Consider the following 24,060-nt stretch of genomic DNA (forward strand, 5'->3'; position numbering starts at 1 on the left):
ATATATAAAGTCGCTAATTATTTATGTAAATCAACCAGAAATATTTTACTGTTGAGGGGCAGAGACTACTCAAAATTGTTAAAGGAAAAATGTCCAATTCAAAAACAACAAGATAGTCCAGAATTTGTTGGACGTGCCAACGTGAAGATGAGGGCCTACCTCAGAACAGTTTGAAGGCATTATAAAAGTAGAATTAATTCGAGAATCCGAGATAAAGTAACAAATATGGAAAATATTCTTGTTAATCGCACGGTCGTGGTCCTTGACGGCTTCATCTTAAATTCTCGCGTGTCACTTGAGCTTCAGCCTGCAGACAACGAGAGATAAAAAAAAAAAACACTTTTAAGCTGACGTCAAGTGGTAGCAAGTTAATATGAAACATGCCTCAAGTACAGGGTGATTCAAGGAGAGGCCAGGCTCTTTAGATCGACCGCAATATTCGGTTTCTTAACTTATCGCGCTACGACTTTGTGCAGCGTTGCCCACAGATGGTGCTTTTTTTTGTAAAAATTTGCAAAGAGCAAACTTACCTGAGGAAAAAGTAAAGAAAGAAAAAGGCTTAGCTCCTATGGAAACGCAGCGACGCCACCAGTCTTCAAACAAAACGGCGCTGTTTCGCATGGGAGACAAGAGATGGCGCAACGAACGCCACCAACGAACGAGCATACGGCGCCGAGAGCCAGCGTCTTTAGCAGACGAGCTTTTCGACTCAAAAGCGGCGCGCGTTCCGCAGGCGGCGACGGTTGCAGAAACAAAAACAGGCGCGGTAACAACAAGGAACTGCAGTTCCTTGTCTGCTAAAGACGCCGGCTCTCGGCGTCGTATGCTCGTACGTTGGCGGCAGTTGGCGTCGCTTCCGCTTGCGCCATCTCTTGTCTCCCGTGCGAAATGGCGCCGTGTTGTTTGAAGACCGGTGGCTTCACTGCGTTTCCATAGGAGCTAAGCCTTATTTTTTTCTTTACTTTTTCCTCAGGTAAGTTCGCTCTTTGCAAACTTTACAAAAAAAAATGCACCATCTGTGGGGAACGCTGCACAAAGTCATGGCGCGATAGGTTAAGAAACCGAATTTTGCGGTCAATTTAAAGAGCCTGGCCTCTCCTTGAATCACACCGTATATTCAGGGTACTCTGAGTTAATATACACGGAACCAGTCAAACGCTACGAATGAAAACACTTCAGCTATGAGCTTAGAATATATAAATTGCTGCAAGTAACGCATATTTCTTTTAAATAAAATCATAGATAAAATAGTCCACCTCGACGGTCTAAATAAAATAAGTAATTTATTTTTACAGTTATAAAAATCGCTTTTAAACTTACACAGAATTTTATGCTAAACTAAATAATTCAGTAACAACCATTGAACTGATCTTCATTACATTTTTTATAAAGCCTAATATTATTCAATGGGGACGGTTGGCAATAAGTTATATTTCTGTAAAAGTAATCGTAGCTCAAAGAATGTCTTTTAACAATATTTTTAGGGCACAAGTTTTTAGTAATTTCGCACAAAATATTCTTTCTTGGCAAAACATTTGTGGAAACATGGAATCGCACCTCTAAGTTCAATATCTGCGACATGCATAAATTGTTCAAAAATGTTTCTAGCGCCCATACCAACCTTACCAAAAATCTTGGATTAAAAAAACAAAATATATTTATGCATTCAAAATTGGCATGTTTGATCTCTAGACACATCTACGTTACACACTGGCGGGACAGCCTGTCACGACAATGAATATAAGTAGATAAAAAATTAGCGAAATTTGTACAGATACGTTTAAACGAAGAATTGCGTTTTTTTTTTCCTTCGACATAATTATCAATAGAAAAGGATGGGGCGATTAGGAAGAGACATAGCTTACATCTCAATCCAAGAACAGTTTTGATAGTATTTACTACAACTTGAAATGGTCCACTCAGTTGTCCAAGGTCTCTCAGAATAATGTTCAACAGGCTGCAGACCAGGTCCGTAAGAAGGGATCCGACGTTGTAGGAAAAGACGTTTTCAACCGTGCACTGCTCAAAACATCGTTGAAAAAATACCAACGTGTGTTATTCAAATTCTCGGCAGGGATTTTGTCCCAGCTGACGAGTATCCATTACATTAACCGTTTCTTAATCTAAATATTAAAAGAAATACATTTTCTGCTTTTGATATTTTAATTTCTAAGATAAATTATTCTATGTCTCTTTATTTTAGAAAGTCAGTCAATCAATAGAGTGATGTCATTGCTACCATTGTCACTGTAGCTTAACATATGCTTTTTTACCTCGTTTTTAAGCGAAACGTTTCAATAATGCACCGAAAAAGGTGGATAAAAAAAAGCTTTTTCCAGAAACAAATTGCCAGATACGGCCATCTTCAATGATGGCAAAAGCATAATATTTAGGTAAAAACTAACTGACTTATTTAGCTAATTAGATTTTTTGTGGTTTTTGTTGTCTATTACGCCTAGCAGTCTTTTCCCAGAAGGTTTCTTCTTTTCTTAACCACCCTTTTGTTTTTAGCGATTTTTGAAAATCTTCGCCGAAACAACCTGTGTCTAATACTACGTGTCTTATCAAGGAAACGGGAAGATTATTGGAAGCAGGTTTGGCAAACGATACCCACACTGTTAAGAACATTATTTCATAATGCAACAATTCGTTAGAGGTTTCGGACCGTTGTGATTGTAGTTCAGATATTTAACCATCAAGGCGCAGCGGAACAGTGTTCAAAATACCGGACTATAAAAAAAAAAACGTCCATACTGGTAACGGGATGCTTTTCTTAGTAACGCAGGGGCCTACTTGTGAGATTTATAAATAACTAACGAGTGAAGTATTTTCTTTACTGCTTTTGGTATCTACTATAAAATTACGTTACTCGTTACTTGTAATTCATATTGTCACGAATGACAAATATTGAGACGGCAAATAACTTGGGAAATAAACGTTTAGAGGGCGAACTTGCGCCCAAAATAAAATAGAAGAAGGTTAGCGTCGCAGGCGTTGATGTCGACGTAACAGCAGGATCGAGCGCTGTGGCGAGACGGCCTGCTGCTCGCCACACGGTGCCCCTTATGTAGACGAGTGGGCTTCATGAACAATCCGCTTAGAAGTTTCGGCGCGTAGAACATTCCAATCTCGAATAAGCTACAGTGTTTTCGAATTTACCAGAACGCGACATTACAGAAACAAACAACAGAAAGGTGTATCCGTGGCCGGGCATCGAATTTCGGCTTTTCGCGTGGGAGGCAAGCACGACAACCGTTAGGCCACGGGCACGCTGCCTAGTTGTCCAACTGCGCGCGCGGCAATATTGTTCTTGAATTAGCTTGTAGGTCAGTTACCTTACATTATGTACAATTCGGCGAAAATATTAAACATTTCATTTTCTTCTCCGTGGCATCATTTTTTCAGTTCACTAAGAAAATATTTATATTCTACAAATTTTATTCGGAGATATGATAAACAATGTAAAAAAAAAACATTGTAAAAACAATGTAATAACAATGTAAAAAAAACAATATAAAAACACGCTCATATACACAGCTTATCGTTGTCAAATAAAATCAATTCAAAAGTACCGCAAAGGTGACGTTCGTTAGTTTTGGGGGTAGAGGGTAACGGTATTTCTTTCCTTTTGCCGGGCGGTAACACATCTCAGAAACGTGTTATTTTTGACGTAACGAGTATCGCTTTTTCCATTGGTATTTTTTATAAGGGCACAATGCAGCGGCGGAATTTCTTGTAATTTTGGGGAATTTCTCATTTTATGCGTCTTCATGGGAATTTTCTACTTACTTGTTTATTTGTACTATTAATATTTGTTTTTAACTCCACTTCAAATACCCGACGCTCAAACACTGTTGTTCCAGATAAAACAGCTCTTAAAGGGACACTGCAATGAATTCGTTTTTTTTTTTTTTTTTTTCTAAAAGGTCACGTATATTAAAGAAAACATATTTTACTACAAAATATAAAATCTTCTGAGCAATAATTACGCCGCTTGACGCAGTTTAGGTGCAGAATGCGGAAGTCGCGACCCTCTAAGCCCGTCCCATGCTTACAAGGTGCTCACATCTCTCATTGGTTGGAGAGATGATTGACTTGTAAAGGGTTGATTGGAAATTGTTTTATGTTTGGGAAACAAATACTCTATATAGAGTCATTATTGTTTTCAAAAAATATTGCCTTTTCGCCTCTATTTTAAACAACAACAAAGATGGCTGCCGGCGTTTGCGGACTGCTGAACGAAGCCAGCTCGTTGAACTCGTTAATTTCTATGAGTGCGGGGTGCTTTGAGTTCACAGAAGTGTTTAGAGGAAGATCTCATCAACCGACATAGTTTGCAGCAAACAAGTGTCGCAAGTACACGACGACGGAAGCGCTCTGCGGATGCTTGTTTTCGTAGCGGGACTGGCCTAAGCCTAGCCTCCCACATTCACTATTTTGATCGATCTGGTTTGACTCCTATCTTTGCGGCTGTTGATAATGAATAAAGATGTTGTTTCTCATAAAAGCGGCCTGCAGCTGCTCTGTGAATTGGACAACCGTTGTGATTACGACCATGGTTTCAACACCGAGAAGATACCTACAAGGGTAAGAATTTGCGAGCCATTTGGTTGGAGTCAATCGGGAGTTCGACTTTTATCAAGTTAGTCCAGTTGTGTTCCCGTCATTTCGCTTCTAAATGCAAGTAGCTTTCAAGTTTTGCAGTGCACCTGGCCTGCCAAAGTGAATAATTTTAGGTCACGTTTTACTTGTGCGTCATGGCGTTCTCTCACCTTGCTCGCGGATGAAATGCAAAACAAACATGAAAACATAAAAGCTGAATTGACTGCATATTTATTTTGTTGCTTTTTTAGTTCTCTTAATCGCTTTTTACCGCATATCGACAGACGCTGACAGACGCTGACAGACGCTTGTATTGGACCGTCACTCGCGCAAGATACGCTAGAACGCCGCTCTCATGGTCGAGTCTTGTGAGCGCCGTAAACGTTTTTAGACGGGGGCGGAAGAGCAAACGACGGAAGGCGAAAACGGACGCCGACGGGCAGCGTTTATGTCCGCGTCCTCCGTGCATGGTAGACGACGACAGACGGATGATGCAGGAGGCTGTCGCGCGTCTGCTCGCACAACTAGCACGCGTTGTCAGACGCCAGACTAGACGCGCGGGATATCGGGAAAGGGGGACACCAGGCTTGTTAGCGTGTTCGGCCGAGCAGCCAAGCCAATTCAGTAGTAGTGGGCGGGCAACTGATTTGTGGGCAAGGCTTAGAGTGGGCCGTGACCTTCACCTAACTTGCGTCTAACGGCATAAATATTGTGCGAAATGTTTTTTCTTCTTCTGGAAACATTGCGAAAAAAAACTATGTGCCTATTCTATGATCTTTAACTTCATTGCAGTGCCCTTTTATGGAAAGAAAGTTTGGTTCTTGTCGCGGAATTTGTGACCCTGAAAGCCCGAAGAATCCAGCAGAGAAACTAAACTGACATTCTGTGCAAAGTGTCTGTTTACATTTTTTTAAAGTGCAAAAGAGCCAGACTTAACTTCTTTGCGCGTTTTACTTTGGGTCTAAATCCCCGAGCAAATGCCAGAATTAGGCTTGGCTGTTGGTAGATATGATATCATCTGGCATCTTTGTAATTTGTATGGCAGCTACGGTGGCGCTCATGTGGCAAACCACGCAAAAGTCAAACTTCTGCATGTCCCCGGTTTTCCCAAAGTATCTTGTTTCTAAGAAGTGCCCTGCTCCAAAACTTTCTTAGGCACAACTTTGGCCCCGCAGTTTCCAATACTTGTTGAATTTAAGTTATTTTCTGGCATACTTTCTGGAGTAAACGTTTACAAGAATATTAGCAATTTAAAGGTGTGAAAGCTGGCGTATTTGTACTTACCGTAAGAAAATCGAAAATCGACTTAACCAGAGTGTCCTGAAAGCGAGTTGAAGCATAAAGAGAACGAGAAATTACTCATAGTCATGAATATGTCATAGGAAGAGCAAGTAGAAAATATGAGCTATCGCTTACGGTTGCTGGATTTCCTTCTATGCAGACTTCAGCCATATCGCCTACACACTGCGATAAAATCATGTTAGTACAGAGAAAGCATATTTAGCCGTCAAGGCGATAAATACTACTTCATCTTTATTTGTGTTTATGAATCATCTTTTTGAATCGTTTGTGAAAATTCGATGACGTCAAATTTGTTTTTATTACCACGACGCAATAATGTTATGCTAAAGATCACGAGTCTTGTTTCATGGGAAACGTCTAAAAACGTAAAGGTAGCAATTATTTTACTTCTTGCAAATTGCAAAACATGCCAATTTTTTTTATATATAATTAAACGTCTCTCAAAACAAGGCTAGCACTGATAAATAAATTTTAAAAAACGAGAAGAAAGAATGAATTTAAGTCCTAGCAGCAGCATGTAACAAAGTTGATTGGTGCTATTAGGCCTTGATATATAGTATTTTATAAACAAAACACACTGCTAGCAGGGTATGAAACATATTCGTTTCGTTAAATAGTCTTACTTTTCCGAGTCCAAGAGCTGTTGGAAAATTAAGCACAATCGGCTCTGCGCAAATGGCTTGGTTGTCCAGAGAAAAGCCAGAGCAGTCAAGTAAACTTAGTTTACACAACCCCTGAATCGCATCGGCAAGAAGTCCTGAACAGAAGAAAGCCCATAATTAACGATGATGTTAACATACATTAATGTGAAAGCACTAACTGTCTCATGGAGCGAGCCGACGTCATCAGCTTTGAAACCACGCCAAACAGCTGTTTTTACACCGCTTCGATCCCATTGGCTAGCGCACGTCGACAGCCAACGGCACCTTTTACACCGCTTCGATCCCATTGGCTAGCATGCGTCGACCGGGCTTTCCTTCACCGGAGACGCAGCGCCATAAAGCGGCCGGTCGTTGAAACTAACGCTGCGCGTCAGTTTCAACGACCGGCCACCTTATGGCCCTGCGTGTCCGTCAGCGCTAGGGTTCTTGTATAGGGGGTATTCACTGGACGCCATATCTGTGGGCGCTGTTTAGAGCCCATGCTCAGAACGAGCTCACATTAATGGGCTGCTAAGACCGCTAATCCCGATGGTATGGAATGCATGTTTCGAAATAACTGTGGAAGCTCGCCGTCAGCACGCGCTCGGCAATCGCGCACTCAGCTATGGCTGCCAGTCAATACTTCCTATAGGCTCCGTACGGGAGCCAGAGTTGCGCGGCTGTTTTCCACGTGCCGCCGCGCCGCTTTTCGCCGAGATCCGATCACGTGAGGAGCCGGATCAAAAGTTGGGAGAAAGCAGATGTTGCCCGCGTCTGCGGCTTACGTTCCCTAGTCTTTTCCTGTTTTAAAAGTAGCGCAAAGTGCGTTGATTCACGAGGCACGTGCAACGTGCAGCCCTTGCGAAGATCATGGCGACACAGCGCAGCACTGAGCTAGATTTCAGACGCCATGTTCTTCCAAGAAGTGGCGCACGGCACGTTTCTCGAGCATTTCCACCGCGATGAACGAAGACACTTTTGCCAGGACAGAGGGGCTTCACGTTCCTCTGCTTTGGAGCGCGCCGCGCGCCTCGAATGTGCGGCGCCGCAACTCGCCGAATTCAGTCAAGTGAAGAGCTGTATCAACATGCCCTGCAGGAAACACGGCGCAACAGAGATGAACGCTAAACTCTGGCTCTTGTAGGGTGCCTATACAGGAACTCTAGCCAGCGCTATTCAGCGCGTCAGCTCGCCAACACGCGAAGCACAAGATCGATGTACATGCTTTCGCATTCACAACTCCTAAGAAGTGCTTAGGTGTTCCTCGATCTTTTTTTGTTGCAGTAATAGTCAAGTCACTTGTGGCCGGTTTGGCTTTGTTATATTTTCAATGGGCGGCACGAGTTGGAATTTTCCAAAGAGTGAAGTGGAAAACTCGTTTATCTAAACTACCTAAGACAGATTTTCCTACCTTTTATTGTTTTTGGCACACACTACGACAATAATTTTGACACTGAGTGTAAAATTGTCGTCACACCGAAGATGCATATATTAATTTGACGACCATATTAGTTGATATAGTTGATTAGTTATAATCTAGAAATTCAAAATACAGAGACTGAAAATAGGCGATACATTGCAAGAGAAAAGGGGAAGGAATGATGGAGATTGCACGCAGTGACGAAGTTCAATGTCCTTGGTGAGGGAAGATAGCATCGCCTGTCTTTGCCCAGCTTTTCATCCCTATAATTTGTGTGGAATTCTTTATTCGCACTCTTATTTTAATTTTCTGCGAAAAGGAAGGGGCATATATTTAGTACTTATGAAAAAAATTGCAAACAAATTAATGCAGTATGGAGAAGCTGTTAGCACGTAAGAACGCACTAACAACTTACGCAGAAAGAAAGAAAAGAAAATTGTCAGTAGCAAAAGTGAAGTTCGGTGAGAGTCCCCTGTTCCGAAGTAACTTTCACTGCAATGATATAAAGTATAAAAAATTAGTTTGTTAGTATAATATGGCAAACAGTAGAAATCGTGCCTGCTATCTCTTCACCATTGATGGCTGGGGGCTACTGTAGCTGATTATCAGATGAAGTTCGTGCATGGTTGCGCTTTGATTATCAGATGAAGTTTGCGCAGACAAATCATGTCAGCGCTTATGAGCAACAGAAAAATCACACGCGTGCAGAAATGAGGTTACCGCTAACGTGAAATAACGTACCCAGTCCAGCTCTTTCCAAGAGAAAAGTTAGCGCTCCTTCGATAAGATACAGCTGCGAGCCCAGGTTGAGGTCCGAGATCCCGTTAACAGCGCACTGAATATGAAATCAACACAAGTTTTAAGAAAATTGGTGAAATCCATGCACTGTACATTATTGTGCTATACATATTACTTCATTGCGACACTTCATTTTTAGATGCATCTCATCAGAATATATAACCAAGGAGTAAAAGCTTGAAAATAAGAAGAGGTCTGAAAGTAGTCTCAAATTACAATAGCAGCACTCGAAACCAGTCAAAAAAAGCCTTAGAAGCCCATAGCCTTACAAAATCATATCTTATGAAGACAAACAGACGTAGAATCTTAAATTATATTTAGTGGTAGCGGGCCGATTGTAACAAGAACGCTAAATAATAAAAAAATTGACAGAAAACAATAAGACCACTGAAGTCATGATTTTTCACACAACAGATACAAGACGTATAATGTGTATCCGTACGTATATTTATTGCGTGCTTTAGCAATGAACTTCCAACTTAGAGTTCTTTCTTCAGTTCCTCGTTTATTCTTTCAAAAATACCGAATTAGTAATAACAAACTAAAAAGAAATCTCACACGCTTTACTGAATTCTTGCACGAGACGACCTTGGTTCATTATAACCCAAACTTGAATATTTATCTTTTTCTTCAGTTTTTAAGTTACCTTAATCTAGAATGGTTGTATAAAAGGAACTATTCCTTTGACTAGTTGTCTGTAATAATTGAGTATGCACTACTAGTTTTAGCAAATGAAAACAATAAAAATAAAAAAGATGTTCATTGATCCTCAAATGAATGTTGCAAAGGTAAAGAGTTGTAGTAGCTTAGAAGAATAATGTAAATAGCGTACCGGGTTTGGGGGTATACAATAGTATCAAAACACGATCGCTTATTATCCTGCTCTTAGGGTTTCAGAAAGCGGCTAACACTGGTTGTGGTGTGCATAGTCACAAGATAATACAAGTATAAAATCTCCCATTTAACGCTTTAAACAACAATATTTTCGAGACTTCTCTTTAGAAAGGGGGACCAAGTGGAACATTGTGTGAGTTTAGTACACTTGAAACAGCACCCACACAAACAGTCGCATCATCAAAAAACAGCACTCACCACCAATAACGCACTAACCAGGCCGGCAACGCCATCCTGTGGAAACAACAGTCATTTGAATGTTTATTGAGAAAAAAAAAACATGGGACAAAGGAGGGTAATTGTTGTTGCAAAAAGAAAACTTGCGGTCAATGTATACCGGGTGTTTCAGTGAAGACTAAAAACTGCCAGTCATGACGGACGTCGGGGATATAAACATTCTCATTATTCCGATGATTTGCTGAACTTTACTTATGTACTTTTAATTAGTTAACACTAACATATGGTTCCGACTAGAAACTTGCTGAGCACCAACAAAAACCACTGAATCAAATAAGTTTAGAAATATGCAAGGTGCTTAGATCCTTTTACGACGTTCCAAAAAAAAAAAAAAAAAACGCTCAATTTGAACGCATTTGTAACTTTTAGTTTTCTACCGGAGCGGATCCTTGCTCCAGCCGTCCAGCCCCCACGTGGCCATGGCCTATGGCGCGCAACGCACGTGCGCCACACTTTCTTCCATATTTCGAGGAATGCGAGGTGGTTGCTGCGCGCCTCGGCCACGTGGGGAGCAGGGACGCTGGTGCAAATCAGAGTCAAGGGTGCTACATGTCTGTCTCAGGGTGAGACATCCCTTGTTGCCCTGAATGTGCCAACACGTGACGCTCTGGCGCACTTGGTACGTTACCTGGGCGGTAAAATGGCGTGTATGTATTAGCCAAAGCTACGCGCTCGAGCTGAGTGACACCTGATTGCGCGCACTTCAACATGCATAAAGAAACGATTGGGCTGAAAAATGGCTGAGATGTCACCACTCAAGCAAAAGCGCGCGTGTGTAGGAAGGCACTCTATCAGAGTTATATATAGGGGAAGAGTCTGGCCATCTATTGTCCTCGGTTGCCTTTTGCTGCCTCTTGGCGCCTCCCACAGGAGTGACGCCGCGCCTAGTAACCACCTAGCGACGGCGGGCGCAGTGTGAGCTACACCAATTGGCTACACGCGCCGGTCGGCCATTACCGATCCCGTACTAAACGCGGGGGTGCGCATCCACTATTGGCCCTCTCTTTCCCCCCCCCCCCCCCATCTTATTCGCAACGCTTACACACACACACACACTAAACGCGGGCGCATGCGGGGCCACATGTTACTGTGTACCGCCTTAGATTTTAGGTTTGCGTGTTAGAAAATGGTCGGTTTTTGAGCCTTTGGATTCTCCAAACCTATCCGTCAAGGTTTTTGTTTTTACAGAGACATCTGTTAGTGGCCCGTTCCAGTTTTTCTACGGCGTAAGCGTAAACGCCGTCAGTTCTTTTGCTAAATTTAGCGGAAAAAGCGACACGTGACCTATGCACCAATTCAGTTTCCCCGCTAAATTTGGCGGCAACATTGATGCAACGTGACCTGACCTCATGGCACCCACAAAAAAAAGATCAGGTTCCCCAGTAAATATAGCGGAAAAATTTACGTCACGTGACCTATGCACCAATTCAGTTTGCCCACTAAATATAGCGCAAAAATTGACGCCACGTGACCTAGGCATAATGCACAAATGCAGTTTCCTAGGTAAATTTGGCGGCAACATTGATGCAACGTGACCTGACCTCATGGCACCCACAAAAAAAGATCAGGTTCCCCGGTAAATATAGCGGAAAAATTTACGTCACGTGACCTATGCACCAATTCAGTTTGCCCACTAAATATAGCGGAAAAATTGACGCCACGTGACCTATGCATAATGCACAAATGCAGTTTCTTAGGTAAATTTGGCGGCAACATTGATGCAGCGTGACCTGACCTCACGGGACCCACAGAAAAATTCAGTTTCCCAGCAAAATATAGCGGAAATATTTACATCATGTGACCTATGCACCAATTCAGTTTGCCCACTAAATTTGGCGGAAAAATTGTTATCAGGTGCTGACGTGATGGGACCCACACACAAATGCAGGTTCGTCACTAAATTTAGCGAAAAAATTGACGTCACATGACCCATGCACGCACCAATGCAGTTTCCCGGCTAAAGTTAGCAGATAAAATAACGTCACATGATCTGGGTATTCATTCAGTTTCCCCGCTAAATTTAGCGAAAAAATTGATGTCACGTGACCTCAAGTCAAGGGACGTACAAAAATATCTGGTTCCCCGCTAAAATTAGGATAAAAATTTACGTCACGTGACCTATGCACCAATTCAGATTCCCGCTAAATTTGGCGGGAAAATTGATGTCACGTGATTTGATGTCACGGGACCTACAGAAGATGTCAAGTTCCCGGATAAAATTAGAATAAAAATTGACGTCACGTGACCTATGCATCAATTCAGTTTCCCCGCTAAATTTAGCGAACAAATTAACGTCATGTGACCTATGCATCGATTCAGTTTCCCCGCTAACTTTAGCGAGAAAATTGATGTCACGTTACCTGAAGTCACGGAACGTAAAAAAATAGGTTCCCCGCATAAATTAGCATAAAAATTGACGTCACGTGACCTATGCACCAATTAAGTTTCTCTCGTAAATTTAGCGATAAAATTGATGTCACGTGACCTCAAGTCACGGGACGTAAAAAAATATCAGGTTCCCCGCATAAATTAGCATAAAAATTGGCGTCACGCGACCTATGCACCGATTAGGTTTCTCTCGTAAATTTAGCGAGAAAATTGATGTCACGTGACCTCACGTCACGGGACGTAAAAAATATCCGGTTCCCCGCATAAATTAGCATAAAAATTGACGTCACGCGACCTATGCACCAATTAAGTTTTTCTCGTAAATTTAGCGAGAAAATTGATGTCACGTGACCTCAAGTCACAGGACGTAAAAAAATATCAGGTTCCCCGCATAAATTAGCATAAAAATTGACGTCACGCGACCTATGCACCAATTAAGTTTCTCTCGTAAATTTAGCGAGAAAATTGATGTCACGTGACCTCAAGTCACGGGACGTAAAAAAATATCAGGTTTCCCGCATAAATTAGCATAAAAATTGACGTTACGCGACCTATGCACCAATTAAGTTTCTCTCGTAAATTTAGCGAGAAAATTGATGTCACGTGACCTCAAGTCACGGGACGTATAAAAAATATCAGGTTTCCCGCTAAAAGTAGGATAAAAATTTACGTCACGTGACCTATGCACCAATTCATTTTCCCCCTGAATTTGGTGGGAAGCTTGATGTCACGTGATCTGACGACACGGGACCTACAGAAAATGTTAGCCTCCCCTCTAAATCTAGCATACAAATTTACGTCACGTGACCTATGCACCAATTCAGTTTCCCCGTAAATTTAATGGGAAGATTGATGTCACGTGATCTGACGACATGGGACCTACAGAAAATGTTAGGCTCCCCTCTAAATCTAGCATAGAAATTTACGTCCTGTGACCTATGCAGCAATTCAGTTTCCCCCGTAAATTTGGTGGGAAGCTTGATGTCACGTGATCTGACGACATGGGACCTAGAGAAAATTTCAGGTTCCCCTCTAAATTTAGCATAAAAATTTATGTCACGCGACCTATGCACCAATTCAGTTTCCCCCGTAAATTTGGTGGGAAGCTTGATGTCACGTGATCTGACGACACGGGACCTACAGAAAATGTTAGGCTCCCCTCTAAATCTGGCATAGAGATTTACGTCCTGTGACCTATGCACCAATTCAGTTTCCCCCGTAAATTTGATGGGAATCTTGATGTCACGTGATCTGACGACACGGGACCTAAAGAAAATATTAGGCTCCCCTCTAAATCTAGCATAGAAATTTACGTCCTGTGACCTATGCACCAATTCAGTTTCCCCCCGAAAATTTGGTGTGAAGCTTGATGTCACGTGATCTGACGACATGGGACCTACAGAAAATTTCAGGTTCCGCTCTAAATTTAGCATAAAAACTTGTCACGCGACCTATGCACCAATTCAGTTTCCCCCGTAAATTTGGTGGGAAGCTTGATGTCACGTGATCTGACGACACGGGACCTACAGAAAATGTTAGGCTCCCCTCTAAATCTAGCATAGAAATTTACGTCCTGTGACCTATGCACCAATTCAGTTTCCCCCGTAAATTTGGTGGGAAGCTTGATGTCACGTGATCTGACGACACGGGACCTACAGAAAATGTTAGGCTCCCCTCTAAATTTAGCATAGAAATTTACGTCCTGTGACCTATGCACCAATTCAGTTTCCCCCGTAAATTTGGTGGGAAGCTTGATGTCACGTGATCTGACGACACGGGACCTACAGAAAATGTTAGGCTCCCCTCTAAATCTAGCATAGAAATTTACGTCCTGTGACCTATGCAGCAATTCAGTTTCCCCCGTAAATTTGGTGGGAAGCTTGATGTCACGTGATCTGACGACATGGAACCTAGAGATAATTTCAGGTTCCCCTCTAAATTTAGCATAAAAATTTATGTCACGCGACCTATGCACCAATTCAGTTTCCCCCGTAAATTTGGTGGGAAGCTTGATGTCACGTGATCTGACGACACGGGACCTAAAGAAAATGTTAGGCTCCCCTCTCAGTCTAGCATAGAAATTTACGTCCTGTGACCTATGCACCAATTCTGTTTCCCCCGTAAATTTGGTGGGAGGCTTGATGTCACGTGATCTGACGACACGGGACCTACAGAACATGTTAGGCTCCCCTCTAAATCAAGCACAGAAATTTACGTCCTGTGACCTATGCAGCAATTCAGTTTCCCCCGTAAATTTGGTGGGAAGCTTGATGTCACGTGATCTGACGACGTGGGACCAAGAGAAAATTTCAGGTTCCCCTCCAAATTTAGCATAAAAATTTACGTCACGGGACCTATGCACCAATTCATTTTCCCTCCTAAATTCGGTGGGAAGCTTGATGTCACGTGATCTGACGACACGGGACCTACAGAAAATGTTAGGCTCCCCTCTAAATCTAGCATAAAAATTTACGTCCTGTGACCTATGCAGCAATTCAGTTTCCCCCGTAAATTTGGTGGGAAGCTTGATGTCACGTGATCTGACGACACGGGACCTACAAAATGTCAGGTTCCCCCCTAAATTTAGCAAAAAAATTGACGTCACGTGACCTAGGCACCAATTCAGATTCCCCGCTATATTTGGGAAGAAAAGAGGTCACGACCTTAAAATCGTTTATTCATGAACAACGTATCGACGCCAAGTCAACGCACCGTCATTTCAATATCAGATCACCGTTTGACGCACGATTGGCGCAATGTCAATCGATCGTCGCCGTCATATCGTCGACTAAGCAGCACAGCTGTTGCTTCCTAAATGCATCACGTCGTGTGATCGTTGCGTAATTTTTATGACTCTAAAAGACAAAAAAGAAACGTTAAAATATACAGGGTGTTTCAGAGAACGCAGGCCAAATCGCTCCTGCGAAAACTACTCATCGCAACGGAAAAAGGCTTGTGGCGTTTTGGTGCTGGGCCAGGGGCCCATTTAGGAAAATTATTAAAGTCCGGAATAATTAAGTTGCTAATTATTTTTGCGTAATTAAATTGTTATAATATTGTGTTTAATGGCATGGTTTAAATTAGAAAATTGCTGACCATCATGAAAAAACACTAAATCAACAAAATGCAGAACGATAGAAGGCATTCGAAGCATTTTACGACTTTCTGAAAAACCGCACAAATTCGACGGGTTTTTAAGTTTCGGTTTGCTATCAGAGCGCATCTCGGCCCCGGCGGCACTGCGCCCCGCGGAGACATAGTGCAACCAGGCTCTGCTGCGTCACGCGATGACAGCGCAGCAGAGGCTGGTTGCACTATCTCTCCACGGGGCACGGTTCCGCCGGGGCCGAGATGCGCTCTGATAGCAAACCGAAACTTAAAAACCCGTCGAATTCGCGCGGTTTTTCAGAAAGCCGTAAAATGCTTCGCGTGCCTTCTACCGTTCTGCAATTTGTTGATTTAGTGTTTTTTGAGAATGCTGAGCAATTTTCTAATTTAAACCATGCCCATAAACACAATATGAAAAAAGTTAATTACGCAAAAATAATTAACAACTTAATTATCCCGGACTTTAATCATTTTCCTAAATGGGCCCCTGGCCCAGGACCAAAACGACACAAGCTTTTTTCGTTACGATGAGTATTTTGCAGCAGCGATTTGACCTGCGTTCTCTGAAACACCCTGTATAGTTGATGATAATGAGGTGGAAGCCAACATCAGGTTCGCGACATTGAAAGGTACTAATTAGGCTGGGGGTCGATTAAAATTGTACTCCGATTGTTCACTACCCTTAAATCAAATAAATAATCGATTAATCTGTCTCATTCACTCACATTCAAATTATTCTTAACAAGTAAAAAAAAAAACTTCTTTGTTCCTTTCTGGTTGTGTTTAATATGTGATAAACGGCGCATTATAGAATTTTGATCATGAATCAACCTCGATGTGTAGTTGAGAACAGTTCAAAGACACTCAGACTCGCAGATTATTACTTCTGCTGCACTCGCACGGCATTAAAGTGGCTGGGACGCGTGTAACTTTCTGCACTTGTCGGGAGTTACAAATATCACCCCTACATCAGGTTAAAATTTTACCTAAAGTTTACCCTTCATGAAGGTGTACACGTCCACATCTGCGAAGTGAAAATGTTAATTTTTACTTTACTTTGGTTCGTGAGAATTCGACAGATTAACCGGCAAAAAAATTATTCGCGATTAAAGCATTAGTTGATTAATAGGTAGGTTAATCGATCAATTGTCCAGCCTAAGCAAAAATGCTTGTTTTAACTGTAAACTTTTACTTACAGTATCTATATATATGCCAAAATTATGTTCATATATCCTTGCGGGTATCTAAATAATGGTCAATGGCTTCGATCTCGTGACGCATGCTCTTGAACTATACTTCGTCTCACCCTACGATGGACTAAAGGCAAAAGCTACGGACCACCAGATCTAACAACGAACTATTTAGAAATTGCGTGGTATTTCGCTTCGATGCACGTATCGGTGCCCGCGTCTCGGATCACTCATGTGGATGGGAGGAGAGTGCTTCGAATCGAATAGCACTGAGTGACTCATCAATTTTACATTGCAAAGAATGCCACGACATGCAGGTTCTCTGCAGTGTCGCCCCTATAAAAAATTACGCAGCGCATTTATGTCCGGAGCATTATTCGTCCATCCCTAAATCAATGTTAAGCATGTCATATTTTAGCGTGGAACGTGCTGGGACCTGGCGGCCCGTGGCATTGGGCGTTAGTCCATCGTAGGATGAGAGAAAGTATTGCTGCTTGCTCATTCAGTTATGATGCTGATCCTGCCGCAATCAAGACCTTAATGCGACCATTTGCTGCAAAAGACAAGGCTGTCCTATGCTACACGCCGTGTAGCTTATTTTTCCTGTCTTTCTTTATAAATTCTAAAGTGAATAAATGGAAATTTTAATGGATGACTCCCAATAAATGTTATTTCATGTATAAAAAAGCAAGTTTGTCGGGATTTTTTTTTTATCTCGGAGTAATTTTTATGTACTGATACGATTATGCGTGCTGTAGTTTTAGTACAGTAAGAACGGTCAATCAATTGAATTTAAATCTATTATTTTTAACGGGCTAGCTGACCATTCGTGGTTGGTTGTCTACTGCTGAGTCACTCCGATTCTAATTCATAACGTTTCGGCTTCCTCGCATATGTTTGAATCAGGGATGGGCAGTATTTCAAATACAAGTATTTGAAATACGTATTTCAAATACTTTGTGTAATTTGCATTTGTATTGAATTACAAATTGGGTAATGTATTTGACGTGTGTACTTAAATACTAAAATGTAGATATTTTAAGTACAATTGTAATTAATTACAATTTTGTGGGCGAAAATACATCCTCAAATTTATTGTCACTGTCCAGAGCAAGAAGAAAATTACGTTCTGCACCGAATGCAATGTCTCTCAAGCTAGCACAAGCGTTTAGTGACTTTGTGATTACGGTGCTAGTCCAGGGCAAGAATAGTGACGAAATCGACGTTCACATGCAGACTGCCTAAATAAGTGCCTGTGACAACTTGTGATGCTTTCCAGCCTGATTTCCATCCATATTTTTGCCTGGAACATTCTGAATGCGCGGGTCGTCCAGATTTTCGTAACTGGTGCGAGTTGCAACAATAGAAAAATCTCTAGCTAGTGCTGCGCGTCTTGGTCGTCTCGGTTCTTTATTTGTCTATACCAAAATGTAATCGACAAAAAAAACCGCTTGAAGCTCTGTACTTTTTTTACATATTACGTCCAAGCGGATTACATTTTTTTTGTGTGTGATTATATTTCTATTACGTTACTAGGCCTCGAACACTAACTCCCGAGTGTGCGATGCAAAATTAGAATAAGATACCCAGAAACCCGTTGCAGGTGCCCTGAAGTCGCTGACGCAAATTTTGAGGAATGTATTTGGAAAAGTATTTGGAGGATATAAAATACATTTGGTTGTATTTGTATCTTGTACTTCAATGTTTTTTTTAGAAATGTAATTAGATTTGTAATTAAATACATTTTTGGCAAAGTATTTTGTATTTGTATTTCAATACACATTTGCATGTATTTTGCCCATCCCTGGTTCGAATACCAAGGTTGCTGTGTCACTGATGAAAGTGTTCGCTTGAGGTTCGCTCGCGGTGCATTGGCGGCCCGATCACCATATATACCTGGAGTATCACCTCAAGCAATCCATCTCATGTGACACGTTGGCGTATGATGAAGGGGAAATGCCATTAAGAAAATTACAAGGTTCTGTAAAACTAACTTCTCGGACGAATGACTTTCGCTCATTTTATATTATGACGGCCATTCTTAGAGAACACGGGTGTACTCTAAAAGATCTCGTCTGACGATGGCATTCGGTAAAGCGTCTATGCTAGCTCACCCGAACATTTTACCGAAAGCTCGTCGACTGCGAATTAGAAGGTATTGTCGTCGTGCCCCGCTAAAAAACAAGATAAGAAATTAATAAAAAAAATGAAAGCCGTTTACAAATCCCTGTAACGCCGAATTGGAGCGCAGCTCTTGAGGAGGAGTAGGGAAGGGTACTGAGGGGGGTCACGTCACCTGCAGGTAGTCATGTGACCCCGGGGAGGTCACGTGATCTCGGGGGGGGGGGGGGATCACGTGACTTCCGGGGGCCATGTGATCTCGGGGGGGGGGGGGTCACGTGACCCCCCCCCCCCCCCGGTTACGTTGACGGCGACGCCGACGCCGACGCCGACGCCGACGCCGCTCAGGCTGGAAACGGGCCCCTAAGAGCTGCGCTCTAAAACGGAAAAGGTATCCATTTGCTCGACGCACCGAGCGTACGCGATGCGTTAGAACGGGTTGGTGTCACCGCGTGTACGGTGGGGGAGAAGGGGGGGGGGGCAGATTTGACAGAATTACCGGAAACGAGCTTACTGTAGTTTCTGAATAAACAGCAGACACCATAAATGCTGCTAGCGGCTGTCTCGAAACAAGATATTGAGGAAACCGAGAGCCAAGCATACAAGTGAAGAGCCCCGGCGGCGGTTGGGCTCGAAGATGGCGTACGGGGGCGTGGCCATGGTGTTCGTGTGACGTGTCACTGACGTATGCGATGCGCTGTCTAACAGGCCACGCCTGTTAGCCGAACTCTCCCCCATCTACGGCTCTGGTGAAAATGTGCGCTCCGACAGGAAACCGAACCCTATATTCTTCAGACGTCGCAGCCAATGCTACGATCTGATGAGACCAACCAGAGAGCGTCAAAAGCGCGCCATCATGGTGTTCGTCATGTTTCTGTGCGTGGTCTATCATCGCTGAACCAATTAGAAACAGAAATGGACCAGTGATTAGCGCTTTTAAAGCTGCTTTATTAATCATATTAGCTCGTAGCATCGGCTGCGTCATGGACTTAAGTTGAAACGAAGTACAGAAACACTTTCAAAGTTAGCTTTTCTTTTTTAACTTCGTAAATAATTCCGCAGGTTTTATATATATTCAAAACGGATTGATTTAGTGGTGTTCAGTTATGCTCAGAATTTTTTTTTTAATTTGAACCCCCTTCACTGTATACAAATATAATTAGCAACTTTTAGTCAATTATTTAGCTAATTAGCGTGTGTTAGCAATCCCTGACCCAGGGGCGGATCTAAAGGGGGGGTGGGGCGACGGGGGCGGCCGCTTCCCCCCCCCCCCCCCCAAACGAAGTCGACCTCCCCCCTCCCCCCTCCCCCCTTCTCGGAGGGCAATTTGACATGGGTGGACCCCCCGCTGCACACGAAAGAATGGGTGAATAGTATCCATATAAATTTTCCCCCCCTTCTCCCCCCCAAAACGGAGTTTTGGATCCGCCCCTGCCCTGACCTCCAGCGTAAACGGTAGATCGTTCACAAAAAAAAAAAAAAGTTTTTTCTACCACTCTTTTTTAGCGATATTTTGAAGTCTTCGCTGAAACACTTCATATATAACACCGTTAAATTATTAGTATTCGCTATTGATTTAAATTGAACACAAGCTTGCCGAGGCCCTGAATTTGTCAACAACACCACGTTACTTTTGCAGGTGCACCGCTGTGTCGTCACGTGGTCAACATCTTCGGTGCATCACCCATGGGCATGGTGACGTCATCGAAGTGTCATGTGGCTGTACAAGTTCTGGTTACTAAGGGAATGTCAGCGCATCCCAACAACAGTGGTCACATCAACCCAGTCGGCACTGTGTCACCTGACGTACCTTTCTTCATGACGGATAGTGCTGGACAAAATGGCTTTCGCAGCAACTGCACCTTCTTCATTGTATTCCCATGTCCACGTGTTATCCTTCAATGCATAAATGACTGTTTTTTAGTGATAAGCTATTTTCTTAAACTATCTGGTGATGCAGAGGAGAACCCCGGACCGATTACACAAGAAATGTTTAAAGAAATGATCCAGACACATGAGAAATCCTTTCAAAGCTTACTGAAATTCCAGCAAAACAAGCTTTTGCTGAAGCCGGTAGGCTTGCAATGCGAAATAGGCTTCAGGCTATCGAAACTAAACTCCAAGGTGTAGATGAAACTCGAATCAGACTTCCTCAGCTCGAAAATGTTCTTAGTGGTCGCGATAGTGATATGGATAATTTTGCTCGACAACTGGATGATCTGGAAAATCGTTCTCGACGTAACAACCTTATTATGAGAGGGTTAGAAGAAGAGGGACATGAAAATGGACAGGTACTGATGAGGAAGGTAAACGATAAAGCATTTGGGGCTTTGCTAAAAGAGAAAATCACCTCTATTGAGCGAATACACCGACTGGGAAGAAAGATAGTCGGTGGAGATAGACCGGTCATACTCAAGGTGGCGGACTTCAAGGATAAAATGACACTCCTAAGAATTTGTTTCCGGCTTAAAGGTACGCAAATTAGCATCAATTAAGAAGTTTCTAAAAGGGTTGTTGAAATTAGGAAAAAAACTGTGGAATTCAACTGTGGAGGAGAGGAAAAGGGCGCTAAAGCCAAAGAAGTATTTGATAAGCTATGGTTAGATAATGTCCTGTACGCCTGGAATGAAGCCACGAATCAGATGTACAAATCTTATGAATCTCAGAAAAGCGCCACTTCATGACTTCCTCAAAACGAACCAGTGGGCTTAAAAATTTTGAATATAAATGCTAGAAGTATGTTAGACAAAGTTTTCCTTATAGAAAGCATAATCTTGGAACATGAACCTCATATTGTAGTATTTACTGAGACAGGGCTGCATAAAGACGTTCTCAAATTTGAAGTTACGCCTCCTAACTATACCCTTGGAAGAAAAGAACGAAACGGGAAAAGTGGCACTGCAGTTATGTTTAAAAATAACATAGTATTTTTTGTTCTTATGTACGTGAGGGGTGTTGAAGCAGTGTGGATCAAGGCTAAACTGAATAACTGTGGAGTCTTTGTCAGTGGGGTTTATAGACCCCCCAATTCCCAGTTAATGTATTTGAACGTTTACGAAGCTATATGGGCTCCAATTTAGGACATCGTGACAACGTCCTGTTATCGTGGGATTTTAATTTGCCTGGTATAAATTGACTTTCCTGTTTTCCTGGAACGATAGAAGTTCCTAGCAGCGAACAGTTATTAGAGCTTGCTTTCTGTCATAACCTCATTCAGGTTATAAAAGATTACACTAGAACCTATACAACAACGTCATCCATTCTGTATCTGGTCTTTGTTTCTGAGCGTATGAAACTGTTAATTTCCTGTGGTACAACTGAAGGAGGTATTTCCGACCATAACATAGTGATTGTGTTTTTCGATATGACTCCATTAGTTTCAGAGTGGGCTTCCCATAAAGTGGTTTTGAACTTTGGTGACGCTGATGACATTGGTGTGCTTGATTGCCTTGAGCAATCATTTTATGATTTTTTGTTTCTTTGCGATTCTGCTTCCTGCGTGAATGCGTTGTGGGACTTCTTTTCAAGCTCGGCAATACGGTGTGTTGAACGATTTATACCAAAGCGCGTTAAGAAATATGGTAACGAAAATCCATGGATAACAAGAAACATAATACATACTAAACGACAGCTAAAGCGGAGGCGAAGAGCCTGCTCACATGATTCTATTATTGAAAATAAACTAACATTCAGAGACTTAGTCAAAAATTAAAATAGATGGTGAAAGAAGCTAAAGAGAAGTTATACAATGGGTAGTGCTTACAAACTTTCTTCTTAATGCGCCCTGCAAATTTTGGCGATACGTTATCTCATCCTCTAAAATACAGCACGTTGGTGAAGAGATGCCTAACCAGGAGACTGCTGAGAATTATAATTCTCTCTTTTTGTCTGTGTTTACGCGTAACAACGGAATTTCGCCCACCTTTAATGGTTCCCAGATAACCCTCCCATTGAAGATATAGAAATAAATGAGCAAGGCGTCTGTAATCTCTTACTTCATATTGACACAAAAAAAAATCCAGGGCCACACGAAATTCTTCATGAATCTTAAAAATGTGGGTAGTGTGGGTATCTAAATATCTTGCCATAATATTTCGGTCATCTCTAAATACCGACATTTTTTCCAGCGCACGGAAACGAGCGAAGATAATACCTATTCATAAAAGTGGCAGCGTTTCAGACGTCAGCAACTATCGACCAATTTCCTTTACAAGTTCTTGTTTCCAAAATTTTTTAACATACTCTGTCTAAACAGATGTTAGCATAACTTGACAATTATACTGTCTTATCACAATATCAGCATGGTTTCCGCAGAAGGCTTTTCAAAACAACACAATTGGTTGAAACTGTTAACGATCTAGCCCACACAATAAATCACTGCGGTCAAACTGATATCGTATTCCTGGACTTTGCGAAAGTGTTTCATAAGGAATCGCATTCAAAGTTGTTGTTGAAGTACTTGCAGTTGGGCTAGTTGGTGAACGTTGGAAATCATGGTGTAAGGCGCCTGTATGTCCGTTCTCTCTTGTGTCCGTTTTTTTTTTTGTGCTTTACATCATAATGTTCAAACGTTTTGCATAAAATAGACGTCATTTTTCAAAAGCCAAATATGACGAAGTGGTTTTCCTCTTACTTTTCCTTTAGAGAGCAATACTTGGAGACAGGAGAGTATCAATCTAGCCTCTTACCGGTTTCGTGTGGAGTGCCGCAGGGAAATGTTTTGGGTCCCCTTTTATTTTTTTATTTTTATACACAATTTGCCCGATGACATTACAGTACCTATATGACTCTTCGCAGACGACTGCGTTATATACAGTAAGATAAACACACCGGAACATCAGGTGGAGTTAAACAATACCTTACAAAAAATAACTAACTGATGTGAAACGTGGCAGATGGCGTTAAACCGGAAAAAAATTGTTTTCTTATAACCAGAAAGAAAAACGTTTTAAGCTATGACTATAGCATAGATAATCAACAACCTTCTAGAGTCATGGAATATAAGTATCTAGTTTTGACATTTACCTCTAACCTACGATGGAATAGACGCACTAACAATATGTGCGTCAAAGCTAATAGAGCGCTATGGAACCTCAGACGAAACTTCTTGAGTGCATCACCTAAAATAAAAGCTCTGAGTATGCAAAAATCGTGTGGGACCCACATATTTTGACAAATAGTGCTAAATTGGACAAAATTCAGCGACTAGCCACCAGATTCGTATTTAACAAATATAGCCGTGCTTATATTCTCCCACTGAACTATGTGAACTCGCAAAGCTCCCAACTTTTGAATCTAAAACAAAATATGACCGAATAAATTTTTTTTGCAGATTATTAATAATTAAGTGAAATAAATT

At 42.0% G+C, this 24,060-nt stretch overlaps 1 protein-coding gene across 1 annotated transcript in view; it reads right to left on the reverse strand.

Moving 5' to 3' along the window:
* Positions 1-249: 249 nt before the first annotated feature.
* Positions 250-24,060, reverse strand: part of LOC8028235 — a 29,527-nt gene continuing 5,716 nt past the window's right edge. The window contains exons 4-10 of the mRNA XM_040207177.3: positions 9,856-9,891; positions 8,707-8,800; positions 6,528-6,661; positions 6,019-6,066; positions 5,887-5,922; positions 1,866-2,019; positions 250-307 (exon numbers count right to left, since the gene is read on the reverse strand). Coding sequence (XP_040063111.1) covers positions 303-307; positions 1,866-2,019; positions 5,887-5,922; positions 6,019-6,066; positions 6,528-6,661; positions 8,707-8,800; positions 9,856-9,891 — 507 coding nt within the window. The 3' untranslated portion in view covers positions 250-302. The remainder of the gene's footprint in view (positions 308-1,865; positions 2,020-5,886; positions 5,923-6,018; positions 6,067-6,527; positions 6,662-8,706; positions 8,801-9,855; positions 9,892-24,060) is intronic.

Source organism: Ixodes scapularis, unplaced genomic scaffold (genome assembly GCF_016920785.2).
Source record: "Ixodes scapularis isolate PalLabHiFi unplaced genomic scaffold, ASM1692078v2 PGA_scaffold3__209_contigs__length_174095766, whole genome shotgun sequence".
NCBI classification, from domain to species: domain Eukaryota; kingdom Metazoa; phylum Arthropoda; class Arachnida; order Ixodida; family Ixodidae; genus Ixodes; species Ixodes scapularis.